This window comes from Oncorhynchus masou, chromosome 14 (assembly GCF_036934945.1).
Source record: "Oncorhynchus masou masou isolate Uvic2021 chromosome 14, UVic_Omas_1.1, whole genome shotgun sequence".
NCBI lineage: Eukaryota > Metazoa > Chordata > Actinopteri > Salmoniformes > Salmonidae > Oncorhynchus > Oncorhynchus masou.
Window position 1 is genome coordinate 1,445,636 of NC_088225.1, and position 16,368 is coordinate 1,462,003.

Sequence of the window (16,368 nt, forward strand, 5' to 3'; positions counted from 1 at the left end):
CAAAGTATTGTTTTTTTAAATACAAAATTACATCTGCAAGTAGCCAGCCAAACAGCAACAACATTCTCAGTAACAGTTACAGAAACATCTTACTTGCTATGACTGTGGTATGTTGGCGTTACTCTACCTTAGTTGAATGCACTGTTTCTCTGGATAAGAGTGTCTGCTAAATGACCAAAATGTAAAGGTATATGTGAAAAGTAACAACTGAAAAGCACACTGGGTATTGTCATAGGTCTAGTTTCAATTCGAATGTTTTAGATATACAGTGCATTCGGAAAGTATTCAGACTCTGACATTTTGCACATTTTTGTTACGTTACTGGCTTATTCTATAATGGATTAAAAAAAATGTGCATCTATCTACACACAGTACCTCATAATGACAAAGCAATTTTTTGGGGGGAGGGGCATATCAAATTTACTTAAGTATTCAGACCCTTTGTTGAAGCACCTTTGGCAGTGATTACAACATCCAGTCTTTTTGGGTATGATGCTACAAGCTTTGCACACCTGTATTTGGGGAGTTTCTCCCACTGTTTTCTGCAGATCCTCTGAAGCTCTGTCAGATTGCATGTTGGAGCGTCGCTGCAGAGCGATTTTAAGGTCTTTCCAGAGATGTTCGATCGGGTTAAAGTCTGGGCTCTGGCTGGGCCACTCAAGGACATTCGGAGACTTGTCCTGAAGCCATTCTTGCGTTGTCTTGGCTGTGTGCTTAGGGTCGTTGTTCTGTTGGAAGGTGAACCTTTGCTCTCGTCTGAGGTCCTGGGCTCTCTGGAGCAGGTTTTCATGAAATATCTCTCTGTACTTTGCTCCGTTCATCTTTCCGTTGTTCCTGACTAGTCTCCCAGTCCCTGCTGCAAAAAAACATCCCCACAGCGTGATGCTGCCACCACCATGCATCACCGTCGGGATGGTGCCAGGTTTCCTCCAAATGTGATGCTTGGCATTCAGGCCATAGAGTTCAATCTTGGTTTCATCAGAGAATCTTGTTTGTCATGGTCAGAGAGTCCTTTAAATGCCTTTTGGAAAACTCCAAGCTGGCTGTCATGTGCCTTTTACCAAGGAGTGGCTTCTGTCTGGCCACTCTGCCATAAAGGCCTGTAGAGATGGTTGTCCTTCTGGAAGGTTCTCCCATCTCCAAAGAGGAATCTGGAGCTCTGTCAGAGTGACTAACGGGTTTTTGATCACCTCCCTGACCAAAGCCCTTCTCCTCCTAATGCTTAGTCTGGCCGGGGGGCCAAGTCTAGGAAGAGTTTTGGTGGTTCCGAATGTATTTTATTTAAGAATGATTGAGGCCACAGTGTTCTTTTGGGGCTTCAATGCTGCAGAAATGTGTTGGTACCCTTCCCCATATCTTTGCCTCGACACAATCCTGTCTCGGAGCTCTACGGACAATTCCTTCGACCTCATGGCTTGGTTTTTGCTCTGACATGTACTGTCAACTATGTTGCCTTATATAGACAGATGTGTGCCTTTCCAAATAATGTCCAATCAATTGAATTTACCACAGGTGGACTCCAATCAAGTTAGAAACAGGAAACAGGATGCGCCTGAGCTCAATTTCGAGTCTCATAGCAAAGGGTCTGAATACTCATGTAAATAAGGTATTTCTGTTTTTAAGTTGTATTACATTTGCAAACATAAAAAAACAAACACTTGGCACACTTTGTCATTATGTGGTTTTGAGTGTAGATTGACGAGAAAAAAAAGTAATTTCATCCATTTCAGAATAAGGCTGAAACCTAACAAAAGGGGTTTGAATACTTTCTGAATGCACTGTACATTTAGCAGACCCTCTTATCACACCATAGTGCCATCAGACGTTTGATACCAGTGTAGGGTGAAAGGGGACAACAAATTGTGAACAGCTCTATAAAAAATTGGTATAGAAACGTATTTTGAATATAGAAATGACAGACTTCGAAAGTATCTTGTTAGAAAATACATTGGTGTGTAGTTCAGCCCAGTGTAATACAAAACGCAAAATACAAAATGTGAACATCTCTGACAAGACGAAAGCTTTGCAAATACATTGGGGCTCTAAAATTATTGACACGCTTGAAAAGATGTGCAAAAATGACTGTATAAAATAAATAATTGAAATACTGAATTATATGGTATGTTCCAAAAAATGGTGGGAAATTATATTATTTTATACCAATACAATTGCTCAGAGAAAGATGTTTTGTTCAACAAGTAATATCTTTTTTTTTCTTCCAAAAACATAGAGGTCAAAATTATTGACCCCCGTTTTCAATACCTCACCTTGCGAAGATGATGGCGCTGAGCTGTTGTATGTGTTAGAGAACACACAGCTTAGACCATTCCTCCATACATAATCCTTCTCCATACAAACTCCTTCTAGATCTTTGGTACCCTTCGTCTGTGTTTTTGCACCACCCTCTACAATTCAAACCACCAGCTTTCATTGGGTTTTAAGTTTGGAGACAGAGATGGCCAATGCAAAATGTTGATTTTGTGGCCAATTAAAATATTATTTGTGGATTTTGATGTGTGCTTGGGGATATACAAAAAATCTATTACTTGTTAAACAAAATCTATTTCTATGAGTAATTGTATTAGCATAGAATAATATAACAAAAGAAATGTTTGCATACAATATAGCTCAGTATTTTAATAACTTATTATTGCTGAAAGTATTTCTTTGCTACCTTAACTCTAGGTTATAGCCAGTTCAGCAGTTTACGTTGATGCAGAAATATAGTAAATCTCCGCAAAATTGCTGATGAAGCTGCAGTATTGATGTTGTCTCCCTTGAATAAGCCTGCTAATTGGATGGAAGCCATTCACTACTAATGCAATAAGCTATTTTATTCTCCCTTTAAAGATCAAATGGTTCAGTAACAAGCACCAACGCGCAGCCACGCGCACATACCCACACATCCCCCCCCACACACACACACACACACACAGTGCCCAGCTCTTTAATTAGCTACACGTGATTTTGAAGGGATATCGAAGGACGAGACACACATTAGCCACTATTTGGTTGCAATGAACAGCTTTGTAGAAAGCAAGAATAATCCATATCCTTTTGATCCACAGGCTTAATGAGCACCCCTGTGATAAATTGTTATGAGCAGAGAAAGGAGGTGTACATGGTGGTAGTGGCTTATAATTAAGGTTGTTGCAGTGCTGAGAAAGAACACTCAGGATCTAATAGACAAGCAATTAATGCAGAGAGAACTCATTGACTTTGTTTAACACAATCGTCTCAGCCCACTTCAATAAACTGTTCTAAGAACTGCTGTTTAGAAGTCAGCGCATTGACAGGGGTTGGCTGGCGTCAATAGACGTTAACATATCAAACTTGTGGGTGTGTGTGTGTGTGTGGGGGGGGGGTTGTGCATTTGTTCTGTGTCCATGGTGACTATTGAACAGAACTTCAATGGGGTTATTTACAGCGGCGCCCTCACATTATTACTTGCTGCTGTGTAAACGTAATGCATCCAGTAAGATATTAAACAGCCCCCATAATTGTATGACTGGTCGTTTATTCTATAGGCTTTGTCATTCCATTCTCAGGATTCAGAGCATGTTTTCCTATGGATTTGATTTTCCTTTCCACCATGTATCCTTCTATCTGCAATAGATGTTTCCTCCCTTTGACATGTCAAGAGAGTACTCTCTCTCTCTCCCTCTTTCTCATTTTCTGTCTCATTCTCTCTCTTCCTGGCTCCATCCATCTCTGATATGTGTGCCCATTAAACAGAGGGAAGCTTAGGGAAAGTATGCGGATCAAACAGTGATTAACATCTCATCTCAGATTTCCTGAATCAGTGTCTGTCTCCCCTTAATGGACCACTGAAGGCCAAGATGCCACCACAGCCATGATTGATCAATGCTATTACACCAACAAGTTGTTGAATTGGTTGTAGTATTGAACGTCCCTCTTAAAAAAGTTATTTAAATGACCACCATAAGTAATTCCTACATTCTGGCCTATAGTGAACACATTGAGAACACATTCACAGCAACAACCTGGGGAAGTGTTACAAGCTGGGGATAATTAGGTGGCCATGATGGCAAGATTTGGAATTTAGCCAGAACACTGGGGTTAACCTCTTGAGTGTAGGGGGCAGTATTTTGATGTTTGGGTGAAAAACGTACCCAAATTAAACTGCCTATTTCTCAGGCCCTCGAATCTAGAATATGCATATAATTGTCAGATTTGGACAGAAAACACTCTAACCTCTATTTTGAACATTTCTGAACATAACGTGCCAACCAAATGGAGGTATTTTGGATATAAAAATAATCTTTATGGAACAAAAGGAACATTGATTGTGTAACTGGGAGTCTCTTGAGTGCAAACATCTATAGATCATCAAAGGTAAGCGATTTAATTTATTGCTTTTCTAACTTTCGTGACCAATCTACATGGCTGCTAGCTGTTTGTAATATTTTGTCTACTGAGACAGATGTCCTTACATAAACGCTTGGTATGCTTTCCCCAAAAAGCTTTATTGAAATCTGACACGCCAGGTGGATTAACAACAAGCTAAGCTGTGTTTTGCTATATTGCACTTGTGATTTCATGAAAATTAAATATTTTTTGTAATTTAATTTGAATTTGGCGATCTGCAATTCAGCAGTGGTTGACGAAAATGATCCCGCTAATGCACCCGGGATGGGTGCATCAAGAAGTTAACACCGCTACTCTTACAATAATTGCCATGGGATCTTTAATGACCACAGAGAGTCAGGACACATGTGGGCTAGGTATTCCGCTAGCGTCCCACCTCTACAGCATCCGGTGAAATTGCAGTTCGCGAAATTCAAAATAGAAAAATCGTAATATTAAGCATTCATGAAAATACAAGTGTCTTACATCGTTTAAAAGCTTAACAACTTGATAATCCAATCGCGTTGTCTGATTTCAAAAACGCTTTACGGCAAAAGCATACCATGTGATTATCTGAGGACAGCGCATACAACAGCATTAAAAACATTTTTCAAACCAGCAGAGGTGTCAGAAAAATCAAAAATAACGATAAAATAAATCACTTACCTTTGAAGATCTTCCTCTGTTTGCAATCCCAAGGGTCCCAGCTACACAACAAATGGTTGTTTTGTTCGATAAAGTCCTTCCTTATATCCCAAAAAGTATGTTTATTTGGTGCATTTGATTCAGTAATCCACCCGTTCCACTCGTTCAACATGCAGACAAAGGAATCCCAAATGTTATGGGTAAACTTCATCCAAACAAGTCAAACAACATTTCTAATCAATCCTCAGGTACCCTAATATGTAAATAAACAATACAAGTTAAGACGCAATGTAGTATGTTCAATACCGGAGATAAATAACGAAGTGCGCGCCCTCAATCATGCGCGCCACAAGACTGGAGTCCTAACGAGGGACACCTTAGAAAAACTACAACTACTTGCTCATTTTTCAAAAAACAGACCTGAAACCCTTTCTAAATACTGTTGACTTCTAGTGGAAGCCATAGGAACTGCAGTCTGGGAGGAATTCCTTTGAATATCCCAGACTAGCGTTGAACTTGCCTGTGTTCTCAAAAAAAGAATTCTAGATGGATTCTCCTCGGGTATTCGCCTGTCATATCAGTTATTATTGTAACAGTTTTAGTTTTCTATACACTGCTACCAATTATATGCATATCCTGAGTAACAGGCAGTTTACTTTGGGAACGTCAGTCATCCAAACTTCCGAATACTGCCCCCTAGCCAAAAGAGGTTTTAACATCCCATCTGAAAGAGCAATGTCCTCAATAACTGTCCTGGGGTATTGGGATATTTTATTTTAGACCAGAGGAAAGAGTGCATCCCACTGGTCCTCCAACACACTTTTAGCAGGAGCTGGTCTCCCATCCAGAGACTGACCAGGACCAAATCTGCTTAGCTTCAGAGGCAAGCCAGCAGAGGGATGCAGGATGGTATGCTGTTGGCTATTGTTATGGTAGCTGGTTTAGAGGCAACAGTTCCACCAGTGCACTGAGGAGTGGCGCCTGTCTCTCGTAGATGTGTGATGTTTGATTTCTTGATAGAGTTTTTGAGACCAGTGTGAAGTGTACACTCTGAGAGCTAGAGTAGGGTGACTTTGAACTCTCTTCAGTTGTGTTCAGTCAGCCACACTGGTAGAATAGAGGGCATTGACCTCTGCTACTGTACAGAAGAACGTCATGAGATGGGGCTCGGTCTTTGGAGATGGGTGATCTATTAGATTTCCCATTGAATACATACAGTACTATAAAATTGTTGACTGAGATGGAAAAGCAAATTCAATACTGTGTATCTCTATGGGTTTTCGATGTATCAGAGAGATCACAGGGATCAGCTTGCACTGTATTGGCTCTGAGCCTGTATAGGTTGCAGGGCATGTTATCTCATTGGCCTGGTCCTTTGACATAATAATTATCTACCCATGCAGAGATTCACTGAACCTGAAAGCTCCCTTAACCAAGGGCATAGGATCACTAGGGGCCTGAAGTCTCTCTGGAATGTCTGAATCCCAAATGGCACCCTATGTCGTGCACAAGTTTTGACCAGGGCCCATAGGGTGCAGCTTCTCTAATTATAACTATTTATAAAGGATATCTTGTCAGAAGCCATGTCCAGAGCCTGTTAGGGGAGGATGTTATGGTAATGTTTGTGGAGCGTGGACACAGTCATCACGAGTGAGTACGTCCCTGGGGAGTTCCTCTAGTATAGAATAATTCTGAGGATGGATTGTAGGACTTGTGTTATCAATGTAGTATCCCACATGCTGTGTGTGCTGTCTGTGTGACCTACCCTCTAACTAGTAGACCGCATGTCCTCACAGTGCTCACAGCGTGTGTGCATGTGTGCTAAGTGCTTGGATACTTGTCTATGTGTGTCTTTCTCTGAACATAACACAACCGTTTATGCTGAAATCGTGTTCTTGGGACAACTTGTTTTATGTCAGTGGATGGCAGCCACAGAGGCAGTTAGGGGGAACAGACTGAGAGCCTAAGAGACACCTTTTGGGGGCTGTGAAAATGCATCGTAACTATCAACCATCACATCAACATTTACATGGCCATCTAGCAAGGCCAATGTACCAGACACGAACATGGACTCCCACCAAAATGGGATGTGAATACACCAACGATACAGGATGTGTCATGGAAAACAGTTAGCTGTGTTTTGAGGATGAAATGGGTTGTGTGTTTGAGCCACTACAGTGTGCTGTGTGACCTCTATATTTCGGCTCAGGACTTGAGGATGATCTAAGATTAAATGAAAGAACGGTCTGTCCATTCATGTGAGACTGCCTCTGACTTTAACACCTTATTAAAAAACAGCCCAAACTGCCTGTACTTTATATATATTTGAATATATATTTGTTTTATTTACATAGACAGCATCCTCTGTCCAGTTGTCCTTTGATCTAAGTTCAGTGAGGGGAATAGAGAAGGTAGACAGGCATGAAATTATGTTTGGAAGGAACTTTTTGGCAGTCATGAGTGCTAGGCTTCCTTCGTGATGAGATGCGATGTGGGCCTGGCTCAAACGAAACATGCTCCATGGGTGCCAGGTACCCTGCACTATTTGAATAATGCAACTGTACATCAAAGCATATGCCGGAGAGAAAAAGGGAATATTTCCATGTATATATTATGCATAGCATGAAATGAAGTGCTGTGGAAATGTAAGGGGAGAGGAGTGGGATGAGGGTGTTGGTGAGGGATAAGGGGAATGGGGCGTAAGGAATGGTTGGTTACAGAGTGACGAGCATCATTTGCCTGCAGATGTTAATCTAAGACGAATCCGCTTTTTGTCTCTTGTGTTCCACCTTGTCCGACTGTTTAAATTATTTCACAAGTGTTGCGTTTTGGGTGCCAGTTGTCTATGTTGACTGGTAACACCTTTTTAAAGGTAAATGGGGGACAGAATACAAAAGAAGATAATTCCAAGACTTTTATGACATGAGTCTCTTTCTTTTTTTGTTGTCAGCATTGATCAGACACATATCCATCTTCGTGTCAAACCTGAATAGGACGATAAATGAATTGTAAATGTCATACGGTTTTATTCATGCGTTTCCTGTATATTTTAGTGGTGCATTAATATCTGATTTTCCTCTTGTGTTTCAGCACGTACGTTGGCACTGTGGAATCTGACCCTCACACCCAGCAATGTCACCGCCGGTGAGTACAGTAGAAGTGTTCCTGTGGTCCCAAAAAGTGTAAGTGTGTATAGCCGGGTGTCGGTTTATGTGTCACTTTTTGATGCTTTCGCCAAAGATATGATTCACGGTGTGTAACACCAAAGAGCTGCATTCATTTAGATAGAGAGAAAACGGGTGTCCGTCCGGGGCTTTATTTGCATTTTCGATCAGAATCCGTTTAGTTACATTTTGCTTTAGATTTTTTTTGTGAAGAGAATAACGACAAATGTATTGATGATCGTGTTTCAACTTGAATCAAACACTGGACATTTCATTTGTATCAGTCAAAACTATACAAATCAAATCAAATGTTATTGGTTACATGTTATTGCGGGTGTAGAGAAACGTTCGTTTTCATACTTATTAGGATGGAAATTATTAGGATGGAAATTGCATTGGGACAATTATATTAGACAATTTACCCAGTACACTTTATTTTACGGTCCTATTTTTGTTTATATTTGGTTTAATGTCACATCCTGCTGTGCTCTTCCAAAAAAGAAAGATACTGTAATGACCTGGCTAGATCATAAAGGAACAATTGTCCAGACAGAGGTTAGAGTTTACGAATTTACGTTTTTTTAACCCAACTTCACACAGTTTGGCCGTAGCCCACGCCAAATAAATGAAAGATAAAACAACCGTGACATTCTCTTGTGAAGACCAGAAATAAGAGAGAGAACAATGGCTCAACATGGTCTTAACTTGCAATGCTCCATCCCCCTTCCAAAACCCCCACCACGCCACGCCACTCCACCAACCGCCAGGATGCCCGGCATCAGAACATTCCAGGCATTCCCGTGATAGGCAGATAGCAGGTTGATTGGCATGTCAGACCCCGCAAACACTGAGTACTGGTACTGAGTACAACACAACCTACTAATAGCATAAGACATAACACACAGCTGTCTGTGCGGGTCACTACACAGCCCCCCCCCACACCCACCACCACCACAAAGTCCCTTGTCCCAGGGAACAAACAAAGTTTCTGAACGAACCCGGTGGTCTCCTTTGCCTGCGTGGTCGTGATGGTCACAGAGTGTCCAGATGTGAAACAAGGGGCTCAGTCTGTGGCAGGGGGCTGCCCCTCTGGGGCCCAGGGGATATGGGGGACAAGGATGTGGGAGCAGGTGACACAGGGGGGGAGACTGGGAGAGTGGGCTGTCTGGAGCCTTTTCTGCAGCATCTGGGGGTGGGTGCCTGGAGAATGTCATTGCCAGAGAGGGGAATTGTGGGGGTCCCTGGGGTTTGGGGAGAAGAGGCCCCTCTGTACAGGGCTAACCTGTCCAGTGCCACCTTTCTCCCCCTGGCAGTACGCTGCACCTGGTAAAAAACCTCCCCTACCCTCTCCAAAACACTGCAGGGCCCCACCCAGTGGCTGTCCAACTTGGGGCTTCTGTCTTTCTTTCTTAAGGGTCTGTAGACCCAGACCAGCTCCGCAGCCACAAAGTGCCTTCCCCAGGTGTGCATGTCATAGTTTCCTCTTCTGCCTCACACCTGGTGAAGGTGTGGGCTGTCTCCAGGCAGTCCTGGAGTCTCCGGGCATACTCCGGCCTGAGGGAACAGCAAGGCTATCCAGGGGCCGACCAAAGGCCATCTCTGCAAGGGTGTGGATTTCTCTCCCAAGCATGAGGAGGGCAGGCGTTCAGGAGGTGTAGTCTTGGACAGCGGAGCGGCATGCAATGAGGACCATAGGCAGGTGCTTGTCCCAGTCACGCTGGTGTTTGGCACCGACGATGGCCAGTTGCTGTCCAAGCGTTTTGTTGAAGCGTTCCACAAGGCCATCACTTTGAGGATGGAGAGGAGTAGTGCAGTTCTTGTGCAGACCCAGCCTCTCACACATGGTGACTCAAAGTTTCTGCCTTGGTCGCTGTGGATAGACTTCTCAGCTCAAAACCTGCTGAACATCCCCGCTGTCAGGTCGTCAACAATGGTTTCTGCCTCCTGGTCAGGCAGAGCATAGGCTCCGGGCCATTTTGTGAAATAGTTCATGGCCGTGAACACCCAGCGGTTTCCACTGTCTGTGGTGGGGAACGGCCCAACTACATCCACTCCCACCCTCTCCATGGGAGCCCAAACTGGGATCTATTGGGTGAGAGCGGCCTGGAGGGCCCTTTCTTACTGTGCAGTTGTCACAGCAGCTGCAAAGGTCCTCCACGTCCCTCTTGTGCTGCCCCCAGTAAAAGCTCTGACGAAGGCAGTGGAGTGTTTATGTGAGACAGGCCCATTCACACTGTGGCACAGACCCCCTTCCCTGCACACAGCTCTCTGTCACGGCCCTCTCTCCGCTCACAGTGGCGGCTCTGTCTGCAGTACAGGGCTGATGAGACATGGCGTTGGAGTGGCATGCCCTTGCACTGTGCACCACTGTGAAGTCGTATGGCTAAAACTCCCCCAACCAGCGTTGAAGCCCTCCTCACACTCCACTGTCCAAGTGAAGGCCTTGTTATTCGGTAGCAGGCAGTTCAGGAAGCAGCAACGGTTGAGAAGCCCCGTACAAACCTCCCGAGGCCAGGCCCATGCTGGTCGGTGGGGGTGGGCCAGTCTCGGACAGCCCCCACCATGTCCTCCATGGTGCTGATACCCTCCTTCCCCACTCAGTGGCCCAAAAAGGACACCTATCTCCTGATGAAGTGGCACCTCTTGGGGTGGAGTTTCAGGCCTGTGGCAGCCACCCTCTCCAGTACACGTCGTAGCACCCCTAGGGCTGATTGGAAGGAGCTGCCATGTGCGAGAATGTCGTTGAGTTATACCAGACACTGCTGTCGGGGGATTCCATCCAGCACGCTGTTCATCAAACGCTTAAAAGTAGCTGGAGCGTTGCACAGGAAGAAGCACAGGACCTTGAAATGCCAGTGTCCTCTGTTAGTGGATAATGCAGTTTTGGCTCTGGCCTCTGGGGAGAGGGGTACCTGCCAGTCGCCGCTGCGGAGGTCTATTGAGGAGAACCAGGAGGACCCCTAACCAGGTCCAGCGACTCATTGATACGTGGTATGGGGCTTGCACCCCTTCTTAGGATCCATGACAACTGGCGCCGCCCAGGGGCTGTCTAAGGGCTCGATGAAGTCTTCCCGCTGCATCTCGCCTCCTGGTGTGGCAGCGGGATACGGCGGGGACACATCTTGATGGGCCAAGCATCACTTGTGTCGATCTCTTGCTGCACCAGATGAGTCTGACCCACTTCTTCCTCACTCAGCGCAAAACTGTCTCTGAATTCAAACAGTAACTGCCACAACTGTTCCTGCTGCTCGGGGTCAAGACCAACACAGTTCCTCACCCATATCTCCCTCACTGCAGACAGTGTCCTCTCCTCTCCCATCTGGGGTAGCTGGGCTGGGGGGGAATGTGTCATGGAGGTAGCTGGGGGAATGTAACACACAGCCGCAGGTAACAGAGAAAAGTCACACACAGATGTTGGGAGGGGGGGCAGCCATGAGTCTCTGCTGCTTTAACTGTTGTAGTAAAGGGGTTGTTGAGTTGTGTGAATGTGACATTAGGGGGGGCCATGGTGACTGCCCAGTGTGCCCCCATTTAGGTCTCCTGGGATACAAGGTCCCTGCACAACCGCCACCCACAAAGGATGACTCATAGTCCTGCCCCCTACTGTCAGGGCATTATTCCTTCCCTTTCATGTGTGCCAGCTCACCTGTGACTGTGTGGAGCTGCACAGTTGTTGGCTCAATCTGAATCCAACCTTGCACAATATACGGCCTCACCAGGGTTACTATGGACCCAGTGTCCACCAGGACAGAGCAGGGCACCCCCTCCACAGTGACAGGGACATGACAAAAGTCCCTAACACAGGTCCTGCCCACCACAACAACAGGCTCCATCCGCTTGCCCTCGTCTCCTTCTGGGGGACTTGGATCCTTGCTCCCCCATCTGTGTTGGTGGGATCCTCCTGAAGATGGTGGTGGTTGGGACAGCACGAATGAGATCAGTCATTACAGCCACCCATGCCGGCTATTCCAGCTCTGGACTGCTCTGCCCCGCAGCCCGCACAGTGGGTCTGTCTCCCTGCACCCCCACCAAAGCCACAGCTGAAGCCCCAGCCCACACGAGCTCCCTCTCCAAAGCCATCTCCATCTGCAATGACTCAGGATGAGCCAGCTGGGTCTGTATGCGCAGCTCCGTAGGAGAAAGCGCCTGGATAAACTGGTCCCGTGCTAGCTCGCTCTGCACGGAGGGGGGCATGTGAGCATATGCCCGCCAAGAGAGGCTCTCAATGTCATTAGCTAGCACCTTTAGTGGCTCTCCAGGCTTCCTGCGTCTATTACACAGCTCTGAGCGCAGCTACCCGGGCTGTACACACTGTCCAATGCGCCTCCTCAGTGCTCCCAGTAAAGCCCCATAATCACGTCTGTCCTCGGGGCAAATCAATATCAAACAGTACAGAGCTTCATCCGTCAGGCATAAAGCCAACTGCAGTGCCCTTTCTTCATTCAACCACCCCCTAAATGAGCTAACAGTTCAAACTGAGCATGAACAGCTTCCCAAACCGCCTCACCGGAATACTTCTGGGTCTTAACTTCTTGAAACTCCCCAAACCGGATCCGGGTTTGTGACTAAGCCTCAGGCTCATTAGCATAACGCAACGTTAACGATTTCTGAAAATCGCAAATAAAATTAAAATAATGCGTTTGCTCTCAAGCTTAGCCTTTTCTTAACAACACTGTCATCTCAGATTTTCAAAATATGCTTTTGAACCATAGAAATGGACTAATTTGTGTAAGAGTATGCAAAGCTAGCATAGCATTTTGTGTAGCATGTAGCACGCAACATTTTCACAAAAGCCAGATAACCAAATAAATAAAATCATTTACCTTTGAAGAGCTTCTGATGTTTTCAATGAGGAGACTCTCAGTCACATACCAGATGCGCAGTGTTTCCTGAAAGCGTCTGTGTGTAGGAGAAATCGTTCCGTTTTCTACATTGCGCCTGGCTACTGAAACGAACCGAAAATGCAGTCACCTACAACGTAAAACTTTTTCCGGATTAACTACATAATATCGACCGAAACATGGCAAACGTTGTTTGGAATCAGTCCTCAAGGTGTTTTTTCACATATCTCTTCATTGACATGCAGTTCGTGGAAGCTTGCTTTCCTCTCTGTATCCCTTGGAAAAATACTGGCAGGTGACTTTTGCGCACCAATTTCGGCGCAGGACACCGGGCGGACACGTGGTAAATGTGGTCTCTTATGGTCAATCTTCCAATGATCTGCCTACAAATACGTCACAATGCTGCAGACACCTTGGGGAAACGACAGAAAGGGTTGATTCATTCCTCTTGCGTTCACAGCCATATAAGGAGATCATGAAAGACAGAGCCTCAAAATCCTTGTCATTTCCTGGATGCCATCTCATCTTGGTTTTGCCTGAAGCTCACGTTAAAGGGCACGCACAGAGAAGATCTTTGTATTTCTGGACACGTCAGAGTGTTTTCTTTCGAACAGTAGCAATTATATGCATAGTCGAGCATCTTTTTGTGACAAAATATCTTGTTTAAAACGGGAACGTTTTTCATCCAAAAATGAAATAGCGCCACCATAGATGTAAGAGGTTAACAGATTCGGACGCAGCCGGGAACTGGGTGCCGCCATGTTTGTTTACATCCTGAGCCCCAGATTCCTCTTCCTGCAGCGTCAACATCACCCCTTCGGTCCGCCCACCAGAATCCTCACGAAGCACAGTCGATGAAGTACTCATGCCCGCTTCAGCCGACATCATTCTAGCGGTCTCCCTCAAGCGGCATCTGTGCTCCGATGCCCTGGTGATCTCCTCAGCCAGATCCCCCGACGTCCATGCACATGCACCTCCTTGGCCATAGTCGTCCCCTACCTCCACCTTCACTTTCGAAATCCCTCAAAGAATTTTCAACCCCCGATGTCACGTACATTAGCTAGCTACGGTAGTCAGCTAGCTAGGTGGCTAACTCTTATCTACGTTTTTTACTTCTGACACCAATGTAATGACCTGGCTAGATCATGCATGAACATTTGTCCAGACAGAGGATTGAGATTACGAATTTACTGTTACTGTTTGGCCATAGGCCACGCCAAATAAATTAAAGCTACCCTATAAAACAACTGTGACATTCTCTTGTGAAGACCAGACGTAAGAGAGGGCAAATCAAAAAGACAAACAAAAAGACAACCTCATCCAAAATATACAGAAAAATATAAAACGTAAAGTGTTGGCTAAACATGGTCTTAACTTGCAATGCTCCATCATTTTGCTAACCCCCCCCCCCTCCAAACACTCCACTACACCATCCACCAGGATACCCGGCATCAGAACATTTCAGGCATTCCTGTGATTGGCAGATAGCAGGTTGATTGGCATGTCGGACCCCACGAACACTGGGTACTGGTAAGTACAACACGACCAACTAATAGCAATACACATAACACAACGTCTGTGCTGGTCGCTACAAAACATTTGACCCCTTCTGTGAAATTAAGGGGATGATTTACTCTAAGCCAATCGCTATGCATCATGGGCTTTTCTTTGGCAGCCCATGATGCATAGCTGCCTGCAGTTGTAAAAATTGTGCAGGACAAATTACAGTCCCCTTTGTTTGATTAATAAGTAACACATTTTTCTACCACAGCCCGGAGTTATCAGCTATATGAGGGCTGCCTGCTTGCCTCCTCCAATCTGACGTGCTCTAATTAGTTTTAAACTGCCTGCAGCTTCCCAACTTTGCGTTTTATCCCCGTTTTAGTTTATCAGAATCGTGTTTGGGGTTGTGCTAGGTTTTCAAATCCCTCCAGCGTCTCTACCTCTCTCATTTGCATAGTGAGGATTGGATGTCTTCACTGAAGTTTTAAATCTTTGGGGAGAAAAAAAAAACATTGGAAAGTCTTCTCCCCTTACGACTCATCGAATCACTAGCATATGTAGTCCGACAACGCTAAATGTACCCAGACAGACACCTCCTATTTTGCTTATGTGTTCCCTTCTCTTACTCCATCTATTTATCCATCCATCACCCTTTACGGAAACACCACATTCTTTCATGTGAGATTTCACATGTGAAATCATGGTTTTGGAACACTTTACATGTAATGAAAGTTCACATCAAGTTTCACATGTGGATTTTCACCTGTGATCACATATCCTTTCACATGTGAAATCATGTGATTTTGCAACACTTCACATGCGATGGTATCTCACATGTCGTTTCACGTTTGAAGCATTTTCACATTTGAAAATCTACCTCTCACATGTTTAATTGCATTTTCACAAGGGAAAAGCGTTCATGTGTGAAAATCGAATTTGCAGTTTTACATTTATTGTCACATTTATTCCACGAGGTCATGTCTTCACCTGTGTAGTTTTGTTGTTGGTATGATCGTCATGGAAGGCCGCTGTGAGGTGTTTATCCCTTTATCCCCAGGTACAGGTATGCTCCTACCTGTAAACATGTTTTCCACTAGAGTGTTGTCGCTAGCACGTTAACACAGATGTTGCTAGTACGTCAGTGGCTCGCGGTGAATTACAGGTCCATAGACAGCCACGCAGATTGTGACTCACCTCTTCTGTGTACATCACATCTGCTTATTTTCCATGAATCGGAAATATTAGATTATTTTATCATGCTTTCATCTTTATGCACAGGCATGGCAGGAATGAACAAACATCACAGGGGAAAACTGGCACCTAACCCTAACTGTAAATCGCTCTGCATAAGAGTGTATGCTAAATCACCAAAATGGAAATGGAAAAGACCCTAAAGGGAGGCAGAGACCTGCGATGTACGCATGGTTATTGCTGGGATGATCTAAATACAACAAAAAGCTAACCCAGTCACCTCCCACTATGTATCCAATGTACCGGCTTAACACGTAATGTCTGTGCGTAATAGAATGTCAGATTGTCATAGAGAAACTGCCTGCATCACTGCCTTCTTCACTTGTTGGCCACATACCCCATACACAAAATAGTGGCTAGCAAGATGGAGATCACAGAGGTTATTTTTAATGAGTGCATTTCGCAAGTGGCTGGTTTGCGTCAACTACCTTCACTAAAACAACTGCTGGCCTAGCAGGCCAGCATCCCTGATTCTCCTCTTCACTGTTGACATTGAGACTGGTGTTTTGCGGCTACTATTTAATGAAGCTGCCAGTTGAGGACTTGCGAGGCGTCTGTTTCTCAAACTAGACACTCTAATGTACTTATCCTATTGC

The 16,368-nt window shown here is 44.9% G+C and overlaps 1 protein-coding gene across 1 annotated transcript in view; it reads left to right on the forward strand.

Moving 5' to 3' along the window:
• Positions 1 to 16,368, forward strand: part of LOC135553939 (corticotropin-releasing factor receptor 1-like) — a 168,794-nt gene that overhangs the window by 72,838 nt on the left and 79,588 nt on the right. The window contains exon 3 of the mRNA XM_064985886.1: positions 8,104 to 8,157. Within this exon, the coding sequence (XP_064841958.1) occupies positions 8,104 to 8,157 (54 nt within the window). The remainder of the gene's footprint in view (positions 1 to 8,103; positions 8,158 to 16,368) is intronic.